This window comes from Ceratotherium simum, chromosome 1 (genome assembly GCF_057802395.1).
Source record: "Ceratotherium simum simum isolate JZ-2026a chromosome 1, ASM5780239v1, whole genome shotgun sequence".
In the NCBI taxonomy this organism is placed as follows: Eukaryota; Metazoa; Chordata; class Mammalia; order Perissodactyla; family Rhinocerotidae; genus Ceratotherium; species Ceratotherium simum.
Genome location: NC_141900.1, coordinates 66,177,119 through 66,205,109, shown reverse-complemented (window position 1 = coordinate 66,205,109; position 27,991 = coordinate 66,177,119). Strand labels below are relative to the sequence as shown.

General features: G+C 34.5%; 1 protein-coding gene across 1 annotated transcript in view; it reads left to right on the top strand.

Annotated features, from left to right (window-relative positions):
• DPY19L2 (dpy-19 like 2) overlaps positions 1–27,991 on the top strand; it is a 102,122-nt gene that overhangs the window by 5,223 nt on the left and 68,908 nt on the right. The window contains exons 2-6 of the mRNA XM_004418833.3: positions 3,035–3,059; positions 4,426–4,513; positions 7,435–7,572; positions 21,354–21,474; positions 24,175–24,268. Coding sequence (XP_004418890.1) covers positions 3,035–3,059; positions 4,426–4,513; positions 7,435–7,572; positions 21,354–21,474; positions 24,175–24,268 — 466 coding nt within the window. The remainder of the gene's footprint in view (positions 1–3,034; positions 3,060–4,425; positions 4,514–7,434; positions 7,573–21,353; positions 21,475–24,174; positions 24,269–27,991) is intronic.

The following is a 27,991-nucleotide window of genomic DNA, read 5'->3' as shown; positions in this document are numbered from 1 at the left end:
GCTTCTCTTTAGGACAAAATTACTTTCTTTTCCCTCAATGGAATGCATTTTCGTTCCTCATACCTTCTTTTACTGAAACACACATCTTTCCTTGTGTACAGAGATGTTTCCCCTTTTGTTTCTAGTAGCTTTAGTTATGTATATTAGAATTCTTAACCCTCAGAATCCCAAATTCCTAGTGAAAACTAAGAAGTAAGCAATTGTGAACTGGCAGATTTATAAATACATTTCATAATTTCAGAGTATATGCCCTTTTGAACAGTGCAGTCTTTCAGTGTGGCACAAGACATGGTTACAGACCCAAATTTATCTTTAGTTTCTTTGCAATAGGAAACCAAAAGTAGATAAACCTGTGTTCAGTAATTAATGTTTTAGTATTTTATCTTGTTTGAAAAATGATTTAGGTACTCAGTGACTACCCATTATTTAGTTTAAGTTGGCATAAACTTTGATCTTATTTACATTTATTTTAACTACTTGCTTTTAACAATCATGCTTGGATTAGACATTAAATAGCCAGCCATCATCTTAAGTTACTTTCTTGCTGACAAATTTTGTAACAGATAACATGAGCCTATTTGACCCAAGTGGAGAAAAAGTTGCACATTTGCATTACACCCCATACTAACAACTCTGAAGACATGCCTATTTTCTATTTACACCAACAACCTTAAGCTAGCTTTTATTTACTAAAGGTTAGTCCTAGATCACGTGAACCTGAAAAGCATTTAAGTTAGTTTCTACTATATTTCTGAGATTTAGGAATACTTAATTTATAAGTGCTTAACTTCAAGACAATTAAATAGAGCTTTTTACAAGTCAATTCTAGCAATACCATTCAGAGGTAGAAAAATATCACATCTCTAACATACATACGTGGACATAAAGATAGACATAAACAGAGCTCTCATAGCTTTCATTTTAAAACTTTAGCCATGTCTCAGATACAGTAATTTAAAACTCAAAAGAATAGTTGGATCCAAATTGTGTTTCTGGCAGACAAAGTAAGCTAAGGTTACTTATTCAGTTGGCCAGAGTCTTTTACTAAAGATGTTTATTTGCATGCTGTAAGGATCTTTTTAGCACAGTTTTTGGAGTCATTTTGTCTATTATCAAAAGTCTAGGGTAATTGCTATTTAAAATTTTCTTCCCAGTTGTTTATTTGCTCCAGGTAACTTAGAAATAGTAATTAGGGGTTTAGCATTTGAATCCTCAGAGGGTCTGATTTTAAAGGGGCAGATTTTCACAGAGGAGGAGAGAAGAAGATGGTGCCAGGGGCTGAGCCTGGGCACAAGATGGCTGGTGGGGCGGAGTCTGAGACAAAGGAGTCTGGGAGGACAAAGAAGTTGGTGCCTGAGACAAAGAAGAAGGGGGAGGGGAACATGATGCTTCAGAACCCAGTTAGTCTCCCTCAGTTTTTTAGTGGTTTTGGCTAATTTAGACAAGGTATCTTGTAGAGAGGCAGTTTTAGAGCTTTGTGCATATTCAGAAGCCTCCAGGTACCAATGAAAATAGACATAACCATTTATTTGGCTTAATTTTAGAGCATGGTCTTCCAATTTGGTTTTAAGAAAAGCTAATTTGGGGAAATTGAAAGTTCCCCATAATGGCCATTGTAATTCCAGACTGCTTTTGGTCTGCTTGGCCCACTTAGTTTAAAATGTGCATATAGGGGGCCCAAAATTCTCAAACATAAACACAGCCCCGGGGGGGTCTCTGAAGGAGGGTTCCCCTCAGAACATTTAGATGACAAGGATCTCATTTCTAAAATTTCCTCTGAAAACCCAAGAAAGTTGCTAGAGTAGCCCTGATTCCCAAAGAAATCTAAACACACAAGTTGCCGAATTCCCATCCCTGATTCCAAAAGGAATCTCAAAACGAAAGAAAAACTCCTGGATTTTTAGCAAGCCTGAGCCCCAAAAGGAACTGTGCTACCTTCAGAAAACAACTGAGTACTCACCAAGGATGACACCTTGAACCGGAGGACAAAGCTCCTCCCCTGAGAAGACAAAGACTTCCCCCATCCCGAATAAAGTCTGAGAGCTCAAAACTCAAGGAGAGCAGAGCTTGGAATCTGAGAGGAGACTCACCAAAAAAAAATCAGGTGGCAACTCACAGAAGCAGTGAGCACAAGGGGTTCCGTGTGGGTAACTTGCTTGATTCTGGGGGTCACTCTCAGGAGTTTCCTCCTTTGGATCCCACTTTCCTGACACCATATATGTCAAAAAGGAAATTTGCCTGTTATTTTATCCTCAAAACAACTTTATTCGAGAATAGCCAAAAGAATTGCAGTTTGGGATGTGCATGCTGTGGTGAACCTTAGGCAAATGGGGAAAACAAAGGAGGGGAGCTTGCTTTTATAGAGAAAAATGGGGAGTAGGAAGGGGCTGTTCTAAATGAAAGTCCAGTGGGGGAAAGTAACAGTTCATCAGTAGTAAAGTAGTTTTACTTCCTGTGGAGGGTGCAGCGTCTGTCTGTCTCTTCCTATTTGATATAATTGTTGATGTGTGTTAGGGCTTGAGAGCTCCCCCTACAGGCCTTCCCTACTCTGATTTAGTTAAGGTTTCTTGAATTAATTTCCACGGAAGTTCAAAAGGTTGGTTGGGAACAGCCATGGAGAGTCTAATTCAAGATTAGGGTTAAGGCATTTGAACTTCATTCTGCACTGATTGATTCTTCTTTTCTTTAAGAAAAAAAATTTTTTAATGAGGTGAAATGCACATAACGTAAAATGAACCATTTTAAAGTGAACAGTTCTGTGGCATGTTGCAAGAGTGATGAAATTATTGATGTTCTAAAACTGTGTAAGTCTCTCCCTTTGCTCCTCAAATCCCCCTGACAGAGGTAAGTACTAGTCACAATTTATGTCCTTATGAAATTTTTCCTGTGCTTATGTAGACAGGATTAGCTAGCCATCTTGTTTGTGTGTGTTCTCTCTCTAGACATATAAGGTAACACGTTTGAAATACTTGTTTTAAAGGTATACTGTGATTAAGCAGCTTTTAATGACTTTTTTCCTTTTTGTTTTTTCCAGCTGCATTTGTGGGAATTTTGCACTGGTAAGATTAGTTTCAGTTTGAAATAAATAAAAACATTTGGACTAAAAATTGCCATCACTGTTTGCATACAATAAAACAATAACCTCTTGCTATGTGTATAGAACATCTATATGTACACCAGTTTACACATATATATTGTTTAAAAACGTCATATGTGAAGCAGCATTTACAAAATTATGCATTAGGGGAATAGTAACTTATGAATTAAACTATTTTTGCTTTACCAAAGGAGTCACTACTATATTTTTTAAATATCTAGCTTTTCTAGTGTACTTTGCATGTTTATTTCCTGTAAAAAAAAAACTCTCTTATTTTACAGTAATTGTGTGTTGTTAGTCACATAAGCTTAGAGATAAAGTTTTAGTAGCACCTGTCAATAGGAAATCAGGTAGAAATGAAGATAAAGACTGCAATGGTAATACAGAATTAAATGAGCCTTTCAGTGTGCATGCACATGCACCTTATATTATAAGTGATCTATTTGTAAAAATTATATGTAAAATAATAATATTTTTTCTCTGACATATTTTCATTTCTACCTGAGCTCAGGGTTTTCTACCTCTGGGAAGAATGGGATCTGCCCATGTCCTGTTGGGACAGTGCTGTTCTGGCCGTTTAGTCTGCAGGGAGATTTTAGTTAGAACTAAGGCTGTAATGATAAGAAACATTTCCTACAGGTATGGGTACCCTGGCATATGTCCCACATGTAAATGAAAGTGAGTGGAAGATAGGGCTGATGTATGGAATTTTGCTTTATTTTCTACTTCATTGGAAAGCATCTGCTATGTAAATTAAGGATAGCATGACTGACTAATTTTACTTACCACATATCCTCCTATTTTAACTGCCTACAGCTGTTTTTTAAGTTTCACTAATAAAATATTTTGAAGTACAGTCCTGTGTTCTTTGGCACTTGAAAGTTGATTCCCTTATATGGTATTATACTTATTTAAAAATTGCTTTAATATAAGATAATTTTGTTTAAAATTCCAAATGCTTTTCAGCAGTTAGAGAGGCAGTTCCCAAACCTGGTACATTAGAATCACTTGTGAAACTTAACAAACAAAAACTTGCCTCTGTTCTGATTTAGAGGCCTGGAGTGGGAGGAGGGGTGGAGAGGTCCACAGGAGTTTTAGATATACAATTAAGATTAAGAACCAAGGAGTTAAGGAATTTCAGCTATGTGCTACATTAGATTATAAATGTCTAAAAATATATTAGTAAGCAAGTTATAAAATTATTTCAATATTTATTATAAAAATTCTTTTTCCTTTTCCTTTTTATGATTTTTGTACTTTATAACTTAGTTATTTTAGTACTGGTTTTGAAACACGTTCTTATAATATGGTGCTTCATTTTTTTCTAGGATACACTTAGTAACACTTTTTGAAAATGAGCGTCATTTTTCTCACCTCTCATCTTTGGAACGGGAAATGACTTTTCGCACTGAAATGGTTAGATTCTTTCTTCTAATGAATTCATTTGTAGTTTAAGAATAATAAGATTATAAGGTGAAACTTATTAGAACTGAAATGAATTTTTGGTGAACTGTGCTATTTCTCAAGCTATAGCCTAAGTTTATAATTCAAATAGAAAAGTGTTTTAAGATTCTTTTTCAAGTTCTCTCACTATCTCTCCTCCTTTCCTACTGCAAACTTCTTTTTAAGGTACTAAAGATCAATTATAATAGCTGAGGAAGAAGGAGAACAAAGACAACATTTAGGAAGTGATATAGGAGAATCAAATGTTACCAGAAATTGCTTTCTCTTGGGCTAGAGGTGGGAGATCCCATGTTTTACCTGGCTGTTTTAATTTTTTTTTTTTTTTTTTTTTAGCTCTCTTGATTTCAAGATAATCTCTCTCTCTCTTTTTTTTTTTTTTTTGCTGAGGAAGATTTGCCCTGAGCTAACATCACTGCCAGTCTTCCTCTTTTTGTGTTTGAGTGGCCACCATAGCATGGCCACTGACAGACAAGTGGTGTAGGTCCGCGCCTGGGAACCAAACCTAGGCCGCCAAAGCAGAGTGCACTGCACTTAACCACTAGGCCACTGGGGCTGGCTCACAAGATAATCTCTTTTAGGAGACAACTTTTGATACATTTTCTTTAATAATTTTTCTGTTTTGACACCTAGTCTATAAAAAGGAGATAATGCCATCTGCCATACATATTTCACATAATTATTGTGAGGATTAAATGTGATAATGAATGCCAGAATTGCGGAATTTTACAGTTAAGCGAGACCAGGACCATCCTCCAGATCAGCTAGTTAGGAGCCAAATGAAGAACTGAAACTGGCTCCGCTGCTCTTCTGACTCTACTCTAGCCACTAGTGGCTCTTCTAGCCACTACTTTTGTTTGTTTGTTTTTATTTGTGGCTAAAGTAAAATTTAAATTTAAATTTAAAAAATTTAAAAATAGCAGAACTTACCATTTTAACTATTTTTAAGTGTACAGTTCTGTGACATTAAATACACTCCTATTATTGTGCAACTGTTACCACCATTTATCTCTAGAACTTTTTTATTACCCCAAACAGAAACTGTATCCATTAAACACTAACTCCCTCCTTCCCCCTCCCCCAGCCCTTGGTAACCTCTGTTCTACTTTCAGTCTATAAATGTGCCAATTCTAGGTACTTCAGCCACTGCTATTTTTTTGTATGTGAGGAAGATGAGCCCTGAGCTAACATCCCTGCTAATCCTCCTCTTTTTGCTGAGGAAGACCAGCTCTGAGCTAACATCTGTTACCAATCCTCCTCCCTTTTTTTTCCCCCAAAGCCCCAGTAGATAGTTGTCTGTCATAGCTGCACATCTTTCTAGTTGCTGTATGTGGGACGCGGCCTCAGGATGGCCAGAGAAGCGGTGCGTCGGTGAACACCCGGGATCCGAACCTGGGCCGCCAGTAGCGGAGCGTGCGCACTTAACCGCCGAGCCACGGGGCCGGCCCCCAGCCACTGCTTTTTAAATCTCACCCTATAGCCCCCTTAAAGCTTTAAAGAATTGGATACGTTAGCATTTGTATGACATTGGAATTTTTAATATTTTATAGTTATTATTTCCAAAGAGACGATATAAAATATTTTAAATACAGAGTGTAGCTGTGGTGGAGTCTGGGCTTTAGTGACAGATCACTGGATTCAGGGAGCAGTTCTGTGCTTCCTTGTGTGACGGCTGTGGGCTGTGGTCAGTTAACCTCTCTAATTCTCAGTAATCTCATCTGTTAGCTAGAAACAATGCCAGCCTTACAGGGTTTTATTGAAAATGAAGGAGATAATGAACAAAGCACATAGCACAGTACCTGGCACAAAACAATAGCTGTTATTAATAAAACTTACTTATATATTTTCTATTTCTCCAAGTGTAGACTTATGCGTGTTAGATATCCTTTCATCGTAGCATTGTCTTGTTGCCCTCATAAGCAGAAAGGAAAAATCCTTACATGAACCCATATTTCACCAATCAAAACTATGAAGAAATGCTCTTTCGGACATCAGCTAAAACAGATCTTCAGTTTAGTAGCCACTAGTGTTGTTGAATTGATCGAAAATAAAGGATTTGTATGAGACAGGAGTGAGTGTAGCATTGAAGATTATTTTTAATTTTTGGGGGGAGAGTGTATTACAAACAATGTGGTCCTTTATTTGCTTTTAGACTTCAGGAAGGAAAGCAAGAAATTGATGAGGGAAGTAATATGAACAACATGCTTTTGTTAATCTTTGAATATTAACTAAACAGCAACCTTTATTAGCCTAATAAAGTCATTATTTCATTTGCTGGAATAACACGTAGGGTAATCCCCTTTTCAGGACACAGCATTCGTGTCATGAACAACGGTAGTCAGTTGACATTTAGTTAGCTTTCACTTTGTGCAGAGCTGTTAGATGGGGCTAGGAAGTAAGTTGCAAGTGTGAAGTTCCTTCTAATGATGCTGATGATCATTATATGTTATTTCTTAAGAGCTGGAAAAAAAAGATACTTTTCTATATGCAAAGTTGTACAAGGACATGAAGGCATCTCTGTTTATGCCAAAATTCATCAGATCTCAACCTCTAGGCATCTCATAATGTAGAGGTAAAAATCAGGCTTGGTAGAATTAAAAATATATTGTATACACATTTTAAGACATGGTTAGAAAAGCTCCTTAATACATTTAACCGTCCCTTCAGCTCTTTTTCAAACCTACAGAAAATATGAAAGAACAGTGATAACCTGAAAACGTGTGCTTCTTTGAGTCCAAGAATGCAGTAGCAAGGAGAAATTAGAAAGTCTTATTATTGACCTTTTCGTTTTTTCACAAGAAATTGTTCTAAAAGGAGTTATAAAAATAAATATTTTCAAATTTTACTTACATTGACAATTTGTGCCTTTTTTAAAGGGACTTTATTATTCCTACTTTAAGACCATTATTGAAGCACCTTCATTTTTGGAAGGATTGTGGATGATTATGAATGACAGGCTCACTGAATATCCTCTAGTAATTAATACAGTGAAACGCTTCCATCTTTATCCAGAGGTGAGTAAAATTTTGTGACAAATATTTGTAGAGTGATTCTTTTTTATCAGATAAAAATAGTAAGTAAGCACAATGATGTTATAAAAAGGAGGGGACCTTTAAGGTTTATTGATTGTATGTGTCCTTATAGTTGAGCAGAGTATCAAAAGTTCCTCTCCTAAATTTAAAGACCCCAGAATCTATGTTCACCTTATGAACTCAAAGACTAGAACCTTATTGTTGAAGTAATGACCAGCGTAATAGACAAGACGTGGGAAGGAGTCAAGAAGAGTTCTAAATGGGGATGATCTGTTGGCTTTGGAGACCGTGTGGATGGGCATACTGATCACGTGAAGGGACAGTGAAAGTGATTAGCAGTACAGTGACCATGGAGTTACATTAGTAAAACAAGGTTTACTTAGTCACATAGCCAGAAATCTATGAATATCTTCCAGTGCTTAGCCTAACAAAGTATGGATTTTGTGGTAGTCTGCAAGTTCTAGAAATTGGAAAAACAACAAAAAAATTAGTAAATTCAGTTTGTGAACTCTTCAGATAAATGCTAATTTAACATCATGGTAAAGTACTACTTTTGAGTTATCTCAGAATCCAGCAGATTAGTTAAAAATTATTGCTTTTTAGTCCTTTCTTCATATTTTATAGCTTTTAAAAATTATTATTTTGATTTTGAAATGTTTAAAATTACAGAAACTTAGAGAATAATGTGCAAATATGCGTGATCAACCACCTAGAATAAGGAAATGCTCCTCTTTTTGCTTCAGATATTTTAAAATAATTAAAGCATTATAAATACAATTAAAGTCATCTTTGTTCTGCTTCCTGGCCCAGTTTGCTTCTTTCCCCTTCGCACAAGTATCATTATCATGAATTTGATGTGTGTGTCCATCCGGTCCTTGTTTCCAAGGTTTGTTTTATGTGTTTTTGTAAATCCACATAAATACTCTCATGTTGACTATATCACTCTACAGCTTTTTCCTCAATATTATATTTTTAAACCCTGTGTATGTATATATATATTTTCTTTCTTTAATTTTAACCATTTTATGAATTCCAAAATTATTTGTACATTTCCCTATTCATGGATATTAAGTTATTTCCAGTTTTTAAATTATAAACAGTTCTAAAATGTATATTCTTGTATGTGTTTTATAACTGTTTAGGTGCAAAATTTTCTCTAGGATGTATTCTAAAAGTAGAGTTACTGTGTTGTAGATGGTGTGTTTAGTCAACTTTATCACATATTTGCTAAAGTGCTCTCTGAAGCGCATGTAGCAATTCATACTGCTGTGTAGGAGAATTCACTTTTTTTCGTATCCTTATTAGATTTCAAATTATCAAAATTTCTGATTTTTACTCTTCTAATGGCTCTGATTTGCTATTTATTTTAATTAATACTTCTCTTATTATTTGTGTAGTTAAGAATGTTTTCATGTTTAATAGACATTTGGATTTGTTCTTCTATCAATAACCTGTAAAATCTTTGTCACCTATTTGGTGGTTGTTTTCTTATTGATTTCTTGGTGTGATTTATATATTTTATAGAGTAATCCTTAGTGATACATGCTGTATACCCTCTTCAGTGAAATGTGTCTTCCTGTTTGTTGCTCATTTATTAATTGGATTGTTTATTTTTTTAATGTTGAATCTTAGGGTGTTCTTTATATATTCTAGATACTGCTATTTTGTCAGATATGTGGTTTGCAAATATTTTTATCCCAGTCTATGGCTTGTCTTTTCATTCTTCTTTTTTAAACATTTGGTAGAATTCTCCAGTGAAAACACTTGAGCGTGGAGAGTTCTGTTTGGAGAATTTTTGCATTTGAATTCACTTTCCTTAATAGTTATAGAGCTATTCAAATGATCTGTTTTATATTGGGTGAAATGTGATAATTTGTGTTTTTCAAGGTCCATTTCATCTAAATTGTCAAATTTGTGTGTAGAGTTGTTCATAGTATTCCTTTATTATGCTTTTGGCATATGCAGACTCTGCAGTGATATTCCCGGTGTTATTCCTGATACAGGTAGTTTGTATCTTTTCTTTTTTTCCTTGTCAGTCTTGCTAGAGGTTTATCAATTGTATTGACCTTTTCAAAGAACCAGCTCTTTCTTTTCATTGACTTTCTCTATTGTTTTTCTGTTTTCAATTTCACTTATTTCTGCTCCTTACTGTTTCCTTTATTATTATTTTTCCTGCTTTGAGTTTATTTTGCTCTTCTTTTTCTAAGTTCCTAGGTGGGAATTTAGATTATTGATTTTTTCCTTCTTTTCTAGTGTATTGATTTTACTGCTATTCATTTCCCTCTCAACACTGCCTTATCTCTGGTTCACAAATTTTGGAATGTTGTCTTTCATCTTTTTATACACTTTACTTTTTAGAGAAATTTTAACTTCAGCAAAATTGAGTGGAAGGTACAAAGATTTCCTATATCCTTCCTGCCTCCATACATACTCAACCTTCCTCACTATCAGCATCCCCCACCAGAGTGGTACATTTTTTACAACTGATGAACCTACATTGACACCAAAGTCCATAGTTTGCATTAGAGTTCACACTTGGTGGTGTATATTCTATGGGTTTGAACAAATGTGTAATAGGATATGTCTACCATTATAGTATGATACATAATAGTTTTCCTAAAAATACTGTATGCTCTGCTTATTCATCCCTCCTTCTCCCCAAACCCCTGGAAACCATTGATCTTTTTACTGTCTCCATAGTTTTGTCTTTACCAGAATGTCATATAGTTGGAATAATACGAGTAGTATGTAGCCTTTTCAGATTGGCTTCTTTCACTTAGTAATATGCATTTAAGATTCCTCCATGTCTTTTCATGGCTTGATAGCTCATTTCTTTTTAGCACTGAATAATATTCCATTGTCTGGATGTAACACAGTTTATTTATCCATTCACCTACTGAAGGACATCTTGGTTGCTTCCAAGTTTTGGCAATTATGAATAAAGCTGCTATAAATAGCCATGCACAGTTCTTTGTGTGGATGTAAGTTTTCATTTCATTTGAGTAAATACCAAGGAACATGATAGCTTGATTGTGTGGTAGGAGTATATTTAGTTTTGTAAGAAATAGCCAAACTGTCTTCCAAAGTGGCTGTACCATTTTGCATTCCCACCAACAATGAATGAGAGTTCCTGATGCTCTGTATCCTGGCTATCATTTGGTATTGTCAGTGTTCTGGATTTTACCTTTCTAATAGGTATGTAGTGGTATCTCACTGTTTATTTTGCATTTCCCTGATGACATATGATTTGGAGCCTCTTTTCATATGCTTATTTGCCATCTGTTTATCTTCTTTGGTGAGGTGTCTGTTCAAGTCTTTGGCCCATTTTTTAATTGGGTAGTTTGTTTTCTTATTATTGTGTTTTAAGAGTTCTTTGTATATTTTAGATAATAGTCCATTATCAGTTATGTCTTTTGCAAATATTTTCTCTCAGTCTTTGGTTTATCTTTTCATTCTCTTGACGTTGTCTCTTGCAGATCAGAAATTTTAATTTTAATGAAGTCCAACTTATCTACTTTCTCTTTCATGAATTGTGCCTTTCGTGTTGTATCTAAAATGTCATTGCCCAACCTAAGGTCATTTAGATTTTTTTCCTGTTATATTTGAGGAGTTTTATAGTTTTGTTATTTATGTTTAAATCTGTGATCCATTTTGAGTTAATTTTTGTGAAAGGTGTAAGATCTGAGTCTAGATTTATTTTTTTACATGTAGATACTCATTTGTCCAAGCACCGTATGTTGAAAAGACTATATTTGCTCCATTGTAATGCCTTTCCTCCCTTGTCAAAGATCAGTTGACTACATTTATGTAGGTCTATTTCTGGGCTCTCTATTCTGTTTCATTGATTTGTCTCTTCTTTTGCCAATTCCACATTGTTTTGATTACTGTAACTTTTATCATAAGTCTTCAAGTTGGATAGTATAAGTCCTCCAACTTTGTTCTCCTTTGATATTGTGTTGGCTATTTTGAGTCTTCTCTATATAAACTTAGGAATCAGTTTGTCAATATCCACAAAGTAATCTGCTGGGATTGATTGGTATTGTGTTGAATCTATAGATCAAATTGAGCTGACATCTTGTCAGTATTGAGCCTTCCTATCCATGGACATGGACTGTTTCTCCATTTATTTGGTTCTTCTTTGATATCTTTCATCAGAATTTTGTTGTTTTCCTTATATAGATCTTCTACATATTTAGTTATATTTATACTTAAGTATTCATTTTTATGAAGGTGCTAAGGTAAATGGTGTTGTGTTTTTAATTTGAAATTTCGGTTGTTCATTGCTGGTATATAGGGAAGTGATTGACTTTTGTATATTATCCTTGCATCCTGCAACCTTGCTATAATAGATTCTTAGTTCCAGGAGTATTTTTGTTGATTTATTTGGATTTTCTACATAGACGATCATGTCATCTGTGAACAAAATATTTTATTTCTTACTTCCCCATCTGTATACCTTTTATTTCTTACTTTGTCTTATTGTATTAGCTAGGACTTCTAATATGATACCGAAAAGGAGTGGTGATATGGGACATCCTTGCCTTGTTTCTGATTTTAGTGGGAAAGCTTCAAGTATCTCACCATTAAGTATGATTTTAGCTGTAGGTTTTTTCATAGATATTCTTTATCAAGTTGAGGAAGTTCCCCTCTAATCATAGTTTACTGATAGTTTTTTTTAAATCATGAATTAGTGTTAGATTTTGTCAGTTGTTTTTTCTGCATCTGATGATATGATCTTGTAATTTTTGTTCTTTAGCCTGTTGATATGATGGATTACGTTAATTGATTTTCAAATGTTGAACCAGCCTTGCATACCTGCAGTAAATCCCACTTCATCATGGTGTATAATTCTTTTTATACATTATTGGGTTTGATTTGCTAATTTTTTTGAGGATTTTGGCATCTATGTTCATGAAAGATATTGTTCTGTAGTTTTCTTTTCTTGTAATAACTTTGTCTGGTTTGGTATTAGGGTAATACTGGCCTCAGCAAGTGAGTTCGTAAGTATTGCCTCTGCTGTATCTTCTGGAAGAGATTCTAGAGAATTGGTATACTTTCTTCCTTAAATATTTGGTAGAATTAATTGGTCACCCCATCTGGTCTTAGTGCTTTCTGATTTGGAAGGTTATTAATTATTGAACAAATATTTATAGATATAGTCCTATTCAGACTGTCTATTTCTTCTTGTGTGAGTTTTGGCAGATTGTGTCTTTCAAGGAATTGATTAATCTAGGTTATCAAATTTGTGGGCATAGAGTTGTTCATTATTCGTTTATTATCCTTTTAATGTCCATGGGATCTGTAGTGATGTCCCCTCTTTCATTTCTGATATTAGTAATTTGTGTCCTCTCTCTTCTTTTTCTTAGTTTGCCTGGCTAGAGGCTCATTGATTTTATTGACACTCTATTGTTAGATGCATGCACATTAAGGATTTTTAATGTCTTCTTGTAGAATTGACCTCTTTATCATTGTGTAATGCCATTTTTTATCCCTGAGAGCTTTTCTTACTATGAAGTCTCCTCTGTCTAAAATTAGTATAGCTGTTCACACTTGCTTTCCATTAGTTTTAGCATAGTATATCTTACTTCATTCATTTACTTTTAATCTATATGTGTCTTTGTATTTAAAGTTGATTTCTTTTACACAACATATGGTTGGGTCTTGTTTTCTGATTCACTCTGACAGTCTCTGTCCATTGATTGGGGCATTTAGATCATTGACGTTCAAAGTGATATTGATATAGTTGGATTGGTGTCTGCTATGTTTGTTACGGTTTTGTGTTTGTTCCCCTTGTTCTTTGTTTCTACTTTGTCTTCCACTACTTTATGCTTTTTTTGTTTTAATTGATCATTTTATATTATTGTGTTTTCTCTCCTTTATTAGCATATCAATTATAATTCTTTTTTTACTTTTTTTGGTGGTTGTTTTAGAGTTTGTAATATACATTTATAACTAATCCAAGACCACTTTCAAGTAACACTAAATCACTTCCAGGGTAGTGTGAGTAACTTATGATAACAAAATAATTCTAAGTCCTCCCTCCCAACCTTTGAATCATTGCTGTCATTCATGACACTTATACATAAGCAGACATACATACATAATCATATGTAATTGTTTCTATTACTATTTTGAACAAAGCTGTTGTATGTAGATTGATTAAGAATAGTAAAAAGAAAAGTTTTTATCTTCATTTATTCTTTCTTTATGTAGATCCAAGTTTCTAATCTTTTTCCATCTCTCTAAAACACTTCTTTACAAAATTCCTCAATTTTTGTTTGTCTGAGAAAGTCTTTATTTCTCCTTCACTTTTAAAGGATAATTTCACATGATACAGAATTCTAAGTTGTTTTTTTTTTTTTTGTGAGGAACGTCAGCCCTGATCTAATATCTGCCAATCCTCCTCTTTTTTTGCTGAGGAAGACTGGCCCTGGGCTAACATCCGTGCCCATCTTCCTCCACTTTATATGGGATGCCGCCACAGTATGGCTTGCCAGGCAGTGCGTCGGTGTGCACCTGGGATCCAAACCCGCGAACCCTGGGCCGCCGCAGCAGAGCACGCGCACTTAACCACTTGCACCACCGGGCCGGCCCCCTAGGTTGCTTTTTTTTTCTCTCAACACTTTAAATATTTCACTTCACTTTCTTCTTGCTTGAATGGTTTCTGAGAAGTCAGATGTAATTCTTATCTTTATTCCTTTATAAGTAAGGAGTTTTTTCCTCTGGCTTCTTTCAGGATTTTTTCTTTATCTTTGATTTTTGTAGTTTGAATATGATATGCCTGGGTGTTTTTGTGGGTCATGCTTGATGTTCTCTCAGCTTACTGGATCTGTGGTTTGGTGTCTGACATTAATTTGAGGAAATTTTGGGTCATTGTTTCAAATATTTCTTCTGTTTCTTTCTCTCTTCTCCTTCTAGTATTCCTATTATGTATATGGTACACCTTTTGTGGTTATCCTACGGTTCTTGGATATTCTGTTTTGTTTTGTTTTTTTGTCTTTTTTTTATTTTTGCTTTTCAGTTTTGGAGGTTTCTATTGAGATAAACTCAAGTTCATGGATTCTTTCCTCAGCTGTGTCCGGTCTACTAGTAAGCCCATAAAAGGTGTTCTTGATTTCTATTACAGTGTTTTTGATCTCTAGCAATTCTTTTTGATTCTTTCTTAGAATTTCTTTTTCTCTGCTTACGTTGCCCATCTGTTCTTGCATGCTATTTATGTTATCCATTAGAGCCTTTAGCATATTAATCACAGTTGTTTTAAATTCTTGGTCTGATAATTCCAACATCCCTGCCATATCTCAGTCTGGTTCTGATGCTTGCTCTGTTTCTTCCAACTGTGTTTTTGGCTTTTAGTGTGCTTTGTAATTTCTTCTTAGTATATGGACATGATGTACTGGGTAAAAAGAATTGCTGTAAATAGGACTTTAGTAGTGTAATGGTAAGGTGTGGGGATACAGGAAGCATTCTATAATCCTGTGATTAGGTCTCAATCTTTTCTGCACCTGTGCCTCTGTGTGAACTTCACAAGTGCTTCTCCGTTTTTTCTGCCCGCTTAGGTGCAACAGGATGGGTAGCATGGTCTGGAGTTGGGTATTTCCCTTCCTCCCTTAGGTTAGGCTCTGATAAAGCCCTAGCAGGTTAGGCTCAGGTAGAATAGTTTCTCCTGAGGGCGGGCTTTGTGAAGAAGAACAGAGTGCTCGGGTGTATTTCAGAATAGTCCCTTTTCCACTCCCCCTGCCGAAGCAGGAAGAGATTTTCTCTGATATCCACTGTAAGAATGTGGTGAGCTCCTAGAGGTAAAACTCATCAATGTGTGGGCACTCCCCCTATTACTGGAGTTTTTCACTCTCAAACTTGTCTATGCTGTGCTTCTAGCAATTCATCAATTATAGTTTAGATTTTTCTACTCTCCAGCAGATTCCCATGGAGGTTTCTGCCAATAAGTTGTGATTCTCCGTATTTGCCTGTCAATCTCTCCAATTTTGGGAGGTTACAGTCTACCCTGTAACCTCACTTCTCTTATGGATCTAAGAATAGTTGTTGATTTTTCAGTTTGTTCAGCATTTTACTTGTTAGGATGGAGTGGCAACTTACAAGCTCTTTACATGCTGGACTTGGAAACCTTGTATTACATTTTATTCAATTAAATGCATATTTTTTGTTTCCCTTGAGACTTCTTATTTGATCCATGGATCTTTTTTTTTAAAGTGGGTTTTTTAGTTTCCAAGTGTTTGGAGATTTTCTTTTTATCTTTCTGTTATTAATTTGTAGCTTAAATTCATTGTGTTTAGAGAACATACTTTGTATCATTTTAATTCTTTTAAATGTTGGTTTGTTTTATGCTCTGGGATATGGTCCATCTTGATATATATTCTGTGAGCGCTTGAGAAAAAAAATGTGTTGTGCTGTTTTTTGGTGAATTATTTTATAAGTGTTCATTAGATCCTTTAGATGATGGTGGTGTTGATATTTTCTCAACTTTTGCTGATTTTGTGTCTAGTGCATCTATCAGTTGTTTAGAGAGGGATACTGAAGTCTCCAATTATAATTGTGGGTTCATCCATTTCTCCTTTTAGGTCTATCAGTTTTTCTTCACATATTTTATAGCTGTGTGTTTAGTACATACTCATTTAGGATTGCTATGTGTTGTTGGATTTTTATCATTAAATAATAACCCTTTCTCCTTTGCTTGTAATTTTGTTTGCTCTGAAGTCTACTTTTTCTGGTATTACATAGTTACTTGTTTCTTTTGATTAATGTGTGCATGGTACATCTTTTTCTATCTTTCTACTTTCAGCCTGCCTTTATCATTATATTTGAAGTGAGTTTCTTGAAGACAATTGTCATGTTTTTTTTTTGTTTGTTTGTTTGATGAGGAAGCTTGGCCCTGAGCTAACATCTGTTGCCAGTCTTCCTCTATTTTGTATGTAGGATGCTGCCACAGTATGGCTTGATGACTGGTGTGTCGGTCTGCGCCCGGGATCTGAAACTGCAAACCCTGGGCTGCCAAAGCAGAGTGCGCGAACTTACCCACTATGACACTGGGCTGGCACCCACTTGAGTCATGTTTTTTAATCCAATGTGTCAGTCTCTGTCTTTTAATTGGTATATTTTGTCACTTACATTTAATATTATTATTAATATGTTTGGGCTTAAGTCTGTTATTTTTGTTTTCTGTTTGTTCTTGGTTTTTCATTTCTCTATTTTCTTTTTTTTTGTCTTCCTGTAGGTTATTTGAACATTTTTAAAATTCTATTTTGATTTATCTATAGTTTTTGAATATATCTCTTTAATGTAGCTTTTTTAGTGGTTGTTGTAGCTATTGCATTATTTGTACATAACTTATTACAGTCTACTGCTGTCATCATTTTATTAGGTCAGAGAGGTGTAGAAATCTTACCTCCCTTTACCCTTTCTTCTTTATAACATAATCATCTTAAATATTTCCTCTGCATCCATTTAAAACCAGATCAGACAGTGCTATGACATTTGTTTTAGCCATCAAACTTATTTTAAAAGCTTAAGAGGAAAAGGAGAGTCTATTTTATTTTACCCATTTTTTAAATTTCTTCCTTTCTGATGTTCCAAGATGCCTTCTTTCATCATTTCATTTCTGTTTAGAGAATTTTCTTTAGCCATTCTTTTATGGTAGGCTGGCAACATATTTTCTCAGTTTTTTTTTTGTCTTGCATGTCAAATTCCCTTCGTTTTCTGAAGGCTGTTTTTGCTGGATGTAGGATTCTGGGTACCATTTCTTCTTTCGCATTTGAAAGATGTGCCACTTCATTCTGGCCCTCTGTGGTTTCTGATGAGAAATCTGTCAGTTGAATTGTTTTTCTCCTTTAGGTAAGATTTTTTTCTTCCTTGTTGCCTTCAATACTTTTTTCTTTTTTAGTTTTCACAGGTGTTCAAAAGTATGATGTTTAAAAGTTTTTGAAAGTGTGATGTATCTTGTTGTAGATTTCTTTGGTTTTATCCTATTTTTGGTTCTCCTGTCCTTTCAGGACTTCGGTGACACAAATGTTAGATGTTTTGTTATAGTCCCACAGGTTCCTAGAGAACTATTTTATTTTTATTTCTTTATTTATTTAATTTTTATTGTATTTTTTGTTATTATTTTTTTCAGTTTTCTGTCTCTTGCTCAGATTGAGTAATTTCTATTGTTCTATCTGCCAGTTCACTGATTATTTTCCTCTATCCCCTTCATTCTGCTGTTAAGCCCATCTATTGAGTTTTTATTTTGGTTATTATATTTTTCGGTTCTGAAATTTTTGTTTCTTCCTTATATATTCTATTTCTTTGGTAAATAAGACTTTTCTATTTCTTTTGAAAGACTTTCTGTTTTTTCATTTGTTTCAAGCGTGTTCCTAATTGCTCATTGGAGCAATCATTCTAATATTTTTATGATCTCATTGTTGGAATCTGTTGATTTTTTTTTCATTCAATTTGAGTTCATTCTGATCCTTGATATGATGAGTGATTTTCAGTTGAAATCTGGATATTTGAGCATGATTTTATCAAACTGGATCTTATTTAAACCTTTGTTTTAGCTGGCACCGCTCCTGCAAAGGAATGAGAGGGTGCCTGCCATCTTATTACTGCCAGATGAGTGTAGCAGTCCAGGTTCCCCTCCTGGCGTCTGTTGACCCCGAGATGGGGGTGCTCCTTATTACTGCTGGGTGGGATGAGATTTCTGACTCACCATGTGGTCTCTACCGACACCGTGGTGGGGATGGCCTTGTTACCACTGGGTGGTGGTGAAAGTCCTGACTCTTCACTAGGCCTCCTCTGACATTACCCCATTGGGAAAGGAAAGAAGTGACTCATTGCTGGTTAGGGTGGAAGTCCAGGCTCCCCACATGGTCTCTACTGGCACTGTGGGGATAGACGGCTCTCTACTTGGCCTTCTTTTACACCATCCCAGTGGGTGGGTTTGGGTGACTTGTTAAAGCCTAGAGAAGGTTGAAGTCTAGATTCCCCATTTGACTTTTGTTGGTGGGGGTGGGACTACAGTTTTTTTCTGTGGTGTTTGGTTGGAGCAGAGATATTTTTGTCAAAAGTTTTCTGTATTCCTAGGCTGTCCCTTTCTTGGTCCTTTGGCTAGAGAGCAGGCTTTTGTTAGTCCTTTTTGTGTCTGCACCCATTGGTGTTTCTGGTTGTCAGCCTCATAACTCCAAATCTGAGAAAATAAGGCAAAAGGAAAGTCCAGGGAACTCATCACCATGTCATTCCTTGGGTCCTGAGATCACTAGCTAGTTTGCCTTCTTCTCTCTACCTTTTAGGGTCTTCTTGTATTTGATTTATATAATTCCTAGGAGTTTTAGTTGTACTTGGAAGAATAGTGAAAACTACATCTACTCCATCTTCCCCAAAGTAGAAATTTGCATTGCTTCAATATTTATATATTGTTTTTTCACTTTCACGCAGTTCAAGTAATTTTATAATTTCCCATGTGATTTCTTCTTTGACTCATTGGATATTTAATATTGTGCTGTTTAATTTCCAAGTACTTGAGGGTTTCTCAGATTTATTTCTTTTTTTGATTTCTATAAGTACTTTTCAATGTAATTTGTCACAGTAACAATTGTATAGTATAGACTTGCTTAAATCTAAGATGAAAGAAGCGGTTTTCTGCACCAGCTTTCTCTATATCCCAGTTTATCCTTCAGAGGTGCTTTTCTGTTTTTATTTCCTCTGATGATTATCTGTATAACTCTGTTGTAAATGTGAAAATCAAAGAGGCAACCCATTTCTTGAATCCTCAACTTTAATGTTGACTTACTCTGTATATATAAGATGAACATTTAGCTTATTACACTAGCCCTATTTCTCCCAGTGTTTGGTAATTATTATTTTTAGTTTTTTGGTTATTTTTGGAACTTTATATAGTAAAATCTCTGTTTCTTGTTCCATTAATTTCTGACAGTATGGTCTCAAAGACATTAGCTAATTTTTTCCTCTTTTTTCAAAAGTATTTATTGAATAATTAGCACAGTTTTCAGTTTCTTTGATATTATGAAAAAGTAATCATGGTAATGTAGTTCAATTGTTTTTAAAACTTGATAGTGTTGTAAGGACAAGGCAACATGGAGTTATTCAGTCTTATTTTCATATCACATGAATACAATATGGAAAAGATCTAGATTTACTTGCAACTGTACGTAGTACTTTAGTATTGAAGTGAATGTCCAAGGAGACATTGTGTTCCTGTGAATACTTTTTGTGTTCACAAAGAGATTAATTTCTCATCTAAAGCTAAAAAGATGAGTTTGGAACAATATGTTTTGGAAAGGCAAAAGCATTTAACACTTGCTATATCCCAGCACTTATATATGAGCTCTAATCTCTCATCACTCTTGCAAGATGGTTGTTATTAACCTCATTTTAGAGATGAGGTGGCTGAGGTTCCGAGTTTGAAGGATTACTTCAGGCCATAGAAACCATAACTTGCAGAGTCAGAATTTGAGTTCAATTCTGACTTCAAAGACGTGCCTTCCTACTATGTTAAGCTGTATCCCAGAAAAGCATATAATTCTAGATTTAGCACATACATTTAATGTGGTAATTTTTTGTACATTTATGATAAATACACAAGAATATAAATGATAAATTTTAGTAGAAGGTCGGTTTTATAAAATAAAGTGATAAAATAATCTATACTTTTTGGATATTAAAAGATGTTTATGATGTTTAGTGATGTATAGTACATTAACATTTTATAATACATGACATTATATAATATTTAATAACTTTAGCTGTGTGTTTTCATATGCCTAGGGTGAGATTGGAAGGATGATCACCAAAATATTAAAAGTAGTTATCTCTAGGTGGTTTTTACTTTCACTTTGACCTCTTATTTTTTTACTTTTATCCCCCAATGATCTTGCATTAGTTTTTCCAAATCTATAAAATTATTTTAAAAAAAATCTCCCAGGCATGAGCATTTTGTTTTTTGTTTGTGATTTTTGTTGTTGTTCTTTTCCTTGTCTTTAAACTTTTTAAAGTGGATTGCAGAATGGGAAGAATTGGTTAATTAAAATCTGCTTGGTGAAAGTTTTAATGGGCACAGGAACTATTATTCCATATGCAGTTGGTTTTATATTTTGTAGACTATGAATAAAAGAAATTCAAGGACCTAAATGAAATGTTATGAAATATTTCTGTAAATCTTTGTATTTTGCTATTAATAATCATATTTTAATTATATATATATTTGTTTTTTGAGGAAGATTTTCCCTGAGTTAACATCTGTTGCCAATCTTCCTCTTTTTTTTTTTTTTGGCTTGAGGAAGATTTGCCCTGAGCTAACATCTGTGCCGGTCTTCCTCTGTTTTGTATGTGGGTCGCCGCCACAGCATGGCCACTGACGAGTGGTGTAGGTCTGCACCTGGGAACCGAACCTGGGCTGCCAAATCAGAGCACGCCAAACCACTAGACCATGGGGCTGGCCCCTTAATTATATACTTTGCTACTATTTTAGAGCTACTATTATTTATACTACAGAGTTGATTACAAGAGTATATTACAGAGATGTTGATCACAACATAAATTTTTGTAGATGCACATTACTCAGTAATACACTTTAGTTTATAATGTGTGTGTGTCTGTATAATTTTTAAATGACTATTTTCCAAATGAAATGATTTAAATAAATTTGTCAAACTTTATAATGTCAAAGGCAACCATTGTAAAATGGTATTTTGGAAAAATTATTATGAAGATAATATATTTTCCTCCAGTATCTCTTTTTGTATCTTTTGTAGGTAATAATAGCCTTCTGGTATCGCACAGTTGTGGGACTAATGAATTTAATTGGGCTAGAAACTAAAACCTGCTGGAATGTCACCAGATTAGGACCGGTAAATGAAGTTCAAAGCTGTGAAGGCATGTTTCTTCCTAAATGCTGCTGTGTTGTCATTAATGTTTACATAAACATTTTATAATGTTATGACTCATTTTAAGAATTATTGTAAACTGCTATGACTGATTTTTTTTCTTTAAAACCATCTAGAACTGATTCACCTAAAAGGGTATTTACCCTTTAAAGTAATTTTCTGAGAAGGCTATGTACTTATTAATACGAGTATTAATTTGGAATTTAATTTGAATATTGGTATACCTCAGTGTAAGGCAATCCTGATAATATCATTCTTCCATTTCAGAATAAGAAGATATAAAAAAAAGTTTTAAGGTAGCTTGAATATATAAATTTGAGGGATGTAGATTAGTCACACATCTTCCTGTAATAGTTAACATAAAAATTTAGTTATGCACACATATTTAAAAATCAGATATACAATAATAGATTGATTTAGAAATACTGCTTTTTTATATACTCTCACAGTCCATGAACAGCTGTAATCAAACTCTTCATCTACATCCTATACATCGGTATCGTTGTCAAAGAACCACTTTTGGAATCATCTAACAGTTTTCCAGGATCTATAATTGTCACTTCTGTTTAAGATGTTTGCAATTTAGCACTTTTACAATTTAAGTATAAAGCTGTCCTTTGAAACTCTTATTTGAAGTCACATATATCTATTTGCATAACATTTACACAGTCATTTTTTTCTTTATTTCTTCATATTCTCCACAACATGACTGCTTACTATATTTTATAAATATATTTTTATTGACTTATTTCAATAACATTCATCTCTCAGAATATGTACTAAATCTGTATTTCTGTATTTCCCTTACGTGTTTACTGATTCCCTCACGTGATTTTTATAACATCTAAAATAGCATTGATAGACGATATTTGAGAGGCAATTAGACCTTTTTTTGTGCAAAGTAAAAGAATCGAGAAAATGTGTCATGAAGTGAGAGACTTTGTAAGGACTCAATCAGTTTAGAAAGTATAACCTTTTCTGAGGGATGGAAAAAAAATCACCTTATGTATGTACATATATGCTGTTTATAAAGTTGCCACTAAGTGATAGGTTAGTGTTAGTGCTTGGGACCCCAAGATGAACCAGGTAGACATGGGGCTTTACTCTCATAGAGTTTGTATATAAAAGGAGTGTTAGTGGTTACAACCATCATGGATACTAGAAATAAAATAAAGTTGCTGAGGTTAGGAGTAAGGGAGGAGAAGTGTTTTAAGAATAGGGCCTAGCATAGTCAACAGTTCTGAGGCAAGAGAGAACTGAAAGAAGGCTAGATTTCCTGGAGCAGAGAGAGAGAGAAGAAAAAATGGTGTGAAATGATGCTGAGAATGTAAGCAAAGGTCACATAATGAAGGGCCATTTTCTGGTTAAGGATTTTGTACTTTATTCATCGAAGAATTTTAATAAATTTGCATTTTAAAAACATTATTTTGGCAGTTAAATGGAAAAGATACTAGTAAAGGGCAAAAGTGAGGTCAGTGAGGCCAGTTAGGAGACTCTTGCACTCTCAGCAAGTAATTCCAGGAAAGACAACTGGGAAGTGCCTGGATTTGAGTTATTTTGAAAGCAGAATTGACAAGATTTGGTAATTGTTTGATGGGTGAGGGGAAGGAGAATGAAGTTACCTAACACTGGTTTCTGGCTTAAGTAATTGAACCCCTTTGAATGGTAAAAAACATTTTAAAAGTAGCAGGTCTGAATTGCTACATTAGTTTGAAGTACCTGAGAGACCTGAAAGTGGAGATGTCAAGTGGCTACTTGCACATACACATACAGGAATAAGAAGAGTTCTGGGATGAATATAGACTTGGAGTCATCTGTGTATAGGTGATCATTGGAGCCATGGAAGTGGGAGAATTTCCTTAAGGAGAATATGCAGACCGAGAAAAGGAGAGGGTGTATGACAGAGCCTACGGTGGTCCAACACTGAAGAGGGGTGTGTAAAGGAAATTATTAGGACAGACTGAAAAGGAACAGTTAGAGAAGTAGAAGGAATCAGAAAGGCCAGCCTTCAGATCCTGGGTCCACCAGTAACAGCTAAATAACTTTTGGCAAGTTACCTAAGTTTTTTATTTTCTCAGTCATTAAAAAAAAGTATTTTCATACCAACTAATCTCATAGATTTGTTAGAATTATGTGAGATGATGATGGTAAAGCACCTAGTAGAGGGTGTGTGTGTTTATATATATATATATAGTCTTATACATGGAATATATTAAGTATTAAGGTTCTGGTTATACATAATAATGGATCAAATAACTAGATTATCTCATATTGACTAAAGCTGCTTCTTGAGCTCAAGAGCCATATCTTACCTATCCTAGAGCCTAGCAAAAGATGAAAATAGTGCAGTGGATTTTCTCTTGTAATTCAAGTGACTCTGCAGACAGTTCTAGATACTGAACAATAACAGCTTCCCTAAATAAAGTGAAGCATCAACTAATCATTACAGTATAATAATACTTCATAAGGCTAAAGTATAAATATAACTACAATAAAGTATAAATGTAATTAATAACATCTCATGTAAGCAGGAAGTACTAATATAACTATTAAATAGAGCAGCAATCTGAAAAGCAAATGCTTTCGACAGATTCATGAGCTTTTGATTACAAAGCACTGAGATAATTATGCCCAATTGCTTCATAGTCATTTATTCATTAAATACTGAATAATCTGTGTCTTTTTTAAGGATTTGGAGACCCTGCTTACTTTTATGTTGATGTGATTTTTATTTTAAATGGAATAATGATGGGATTGTTCTTCATATATGGTGCATACCTGAGGTAAGGCTACTGTATTAAAAGATCTTTCAATGGGCTTATAAGGACGGGCTGACATTTGTTGAGTTAATGAAAAGGGTAATTAATGAGATTAATTGATTAATAGTAGGAAAGTTCGTAGATTTATTTTTTCAGAAACTTAGCCAATATCATGCAACCAGAAACTAGAACTGTCACTAAAATAATATCTTAGAAGCCTCCCTTTCATCCTGTGGAGATATTTTTTTACCTAATTAAGATTCCTTAACGAAGTTTTTAATGAAAATACTTCCAGGTCATGTGTCAAATTATTGTAACCTTAGAGGAGATCTTTGGTTGGCATTAGTAGCAGATTATTCTAATTTTAGTCTCTGTACGTGTGTAATTAAGAAAGCAGTAAAAGAAAATGTGTATCATGTGTGGCAGACACTTATAGTTGATAGCCTATCTTTCTTGATAACAGTACCACAATTTGGTTTGGGGTAGCAGTGTGCCTGGTCTCAGGTGAAAGTTGAAGTTAACTATGACAATCATATATTCTGCTTCCCACTCTCCATTGCACCTTGGGATGGCCATATGAGCTAGCTTTTTCAGTGAAAAATAAGGTGAGGTCAGCCTTGGTTACACTTAGGAAAGCACTTGCCTTTCTCGTAAAAGAATAGATTCAGTTTCTCCTTCTCTGTTTCTTCCTGCTTTTACTTGAATGTGATACCTGGAGCTGCTGCAGTCATATTGCAACCATGAGGCCGTAAACATAGCACATATGTCTGCCCTAACATCCTTCTGCTGCTGAACCAATGCCAATAGACACTTATCTTTCATTTTCTTGTTGAATGGTATAATAAACATCCATATTATTTAAGGCACTTTTGTCAGGTTTTCTGTTTCTTAGAGCAGAATATGTTCCTAACTGAACCATCAGCTTTCTTTACAATGTTATTCTTGAACTGTACAACATTTACATTAAAAATCTAGATTTAATCTTTCAACAAGAATATTGAGTTTTCATAGAGTTTATGTCTATATAGAGATTAATATATATACACCCCTTGCTTTAGAAACTTTTCAGTATAAAAATACTAGCATAGAGGGGCTGGTCCCATGGTGTAGTGGTTAAGTTCAGCGTGTTCCGCTTCAGTGGCCCAGGTTCACGAGTTTGGATCCCAGGCACAGACCTACACCACTCGTTCAGCCATGCTGTGGCAGTGACCCACATGCAAAATGGAGGAAGATAGGCACAAATGTTAGCTCAGGGTGAAGCTTCCTCAAGCAAAAAGAGGAAGATTGGCAACAGATGTTAGCTCAGGGTGAATCTTCCTCAAAAAAAAGTAAATACTAGCATAGAATCAATGGAAAATTGTGACATATTCAACATTGTACCAGTTGTCCTATCCAGCACAGTAAGTCAAGAAACAGTAGTAGTATAGTAAGTATAAGGACTGGAAAACTTGGAAAAAAGAAACAAGTGTCCTTGTAGGCAGATCACATGATTTTATGTAGAAAATTCAAAAAGATCTGTGAGTAAAGTATTAAAATAATAAGAAAATATATATTGTTACTGGATATAAAATTAATACACAGACATTGTAAATCTATACTTTAGCATCAAGCAGAAAATGAAATTTTAGAAAGATTCCATTTAGAATAGCATTGAAAGCATGAAGTTCTTAAGAGTAAATCTATCGAAAAATATATATGACCTCTATGGGAAAATTGTAAAACTTTATTGAGAGACATTTAGGAAGACATAAATAAGTAGAGGGACATACCGTGTTCATGGATTGAAAGACTCGATATTAAAAAGATGAGAGTTATCCTAATTGATTTATAGATTCAGTGCACTACCAACTTTGTTGACCTTGATGAGCTGATTTTAAAATTATTGAGAAATGCAAAGGGCCTAAAATCGTTGAGATATTCTTGAAGAAGATAGAAGGACCTGCTTGATATTAATCATTTCTGTATTATAAGGGTAATGTAAATAAGACAATGTGATATTGGCATACAGATCAACAAATAGATCATTGGAATAAGGTAGAGCCCAGAAGCAGAAATGTGCATTTAAAGACACTTGATGTATGACAGAGCAGATATTGCAGATCAGTGGGTAAGGATAGGCTTCTCAATAAATGGTGCTGGAATAATTGGGAGATCATATGGAACAAAGAGAAGTTGGAGCTGTATGAAAAATAAATTGTAGTTGGATTAAAAGCTCAAATATGAAAGACAAAATTATAAAATGTTTAGAATGTTATATAAGAGAAGATCATCAGTAACTTGGGCTAAGAAAGGATTTCTTAAGCAGGGTACAAAAGTCCAGCCATAAAGAAAAAAACTAATAAATTTGATGAAAAGAATTTAAGTTCCTCAAGACACAGAATGAAAAGATAAGCCACAAACTGGGAAAAGCTACTGCAAAGCATATACCCAACATAGTATCCAGACATCACATTCATTAATTTGACAAATATTTATTGAATGCTTACTGTGACCAGGAGCACTATTCTAGGTGCTGGGAATACAAAACAATCTTTGTCCTCCTGAAGTGTATATTCTAGGGGCTAGGCAAAGACTAGGAACACAGCCCAATAGAAAAATGGGCAAAATATTTATGAGCAGACATTTCCCAGAAGAAGAATTCCAAATTACCAATGAACATATGTGAAGTTGAACACCATTATTACTTATCAGGAAAATACAAATTTAAATCACAATGAGATACTATTTCACATCTACTAGATTAGCAAAAGAAACTTTAGTACTACTATTTTGGAAAAATGGCGTGCATTATCTAGTAAAGTTGAAGATGTAGATAACTTATAACTCAGCAATTCCAATTTAAAGTATATATGCTTAAGAAACTCTTGCACATGTACACCAGGAAATATGTACAAGAATACAGCAGCATTGTTTGTAATAGCTCCAAAGTGGAAACAACTCAAATGTCCATCAACAGAGAAATGTACATATTGTAGTTTATTGATATAGTGGAATACTATACAACAATGAGAATGAATGAGCTACAGCTACACACATCACCATGGATGAATCTTACAAGTACAATGTTGAATGAGTGAAGGCAGGCACACAAAAAAAATACTGCATACTTCCATTTGTATAAAGTTTAAAAACAGATTAAAGTAAATGATAGTATGATATGTATATAGAAGTGTTTATATTGATAGGATAGTGGCTCTCTCGAGGTGGCAAGTGGGGACTAAGGGTGCGACCAATTTTCTATTTCAATGATGTATGGCAGTTACAAGGATGTTCAATTTATAATTGTTTACTATAAACTATGTAGAAATTTTGACGCTTTTTTCTATATGTATGCTGTATAGGAAAAAAACATTTATATGAACTCATCACAGTATTTTGAGGGCAAAGGATTACTGTGAGATTATGTTGGCAGGCTTTAAAATGTTCTATTCTTGAAAGTGGTTCGTATTTCTTATGCTTTTTTTAATACGGAAAATGTTACACAGGACTAAATCTTTTTTAAAATTAATATTTTTCATTCAGAGAGCTACCCGAGAGGTGATAGTCTTCTCTAAATTGGTTACAAATTTCTGGAATATCAAATACATTACTAGGCTCCAGGCTTTAAGGAGAATATGTAGATAAAACGTGTTGGCCATAAAAGTGTCACCAAGACCATGAGGAGATTGGAAACTATGGCATATGAAAAACAAAAGAAATAGGAAATCAGGGAGAAATTTTGTATTTCTATCCCTGGTCACCCTCCCC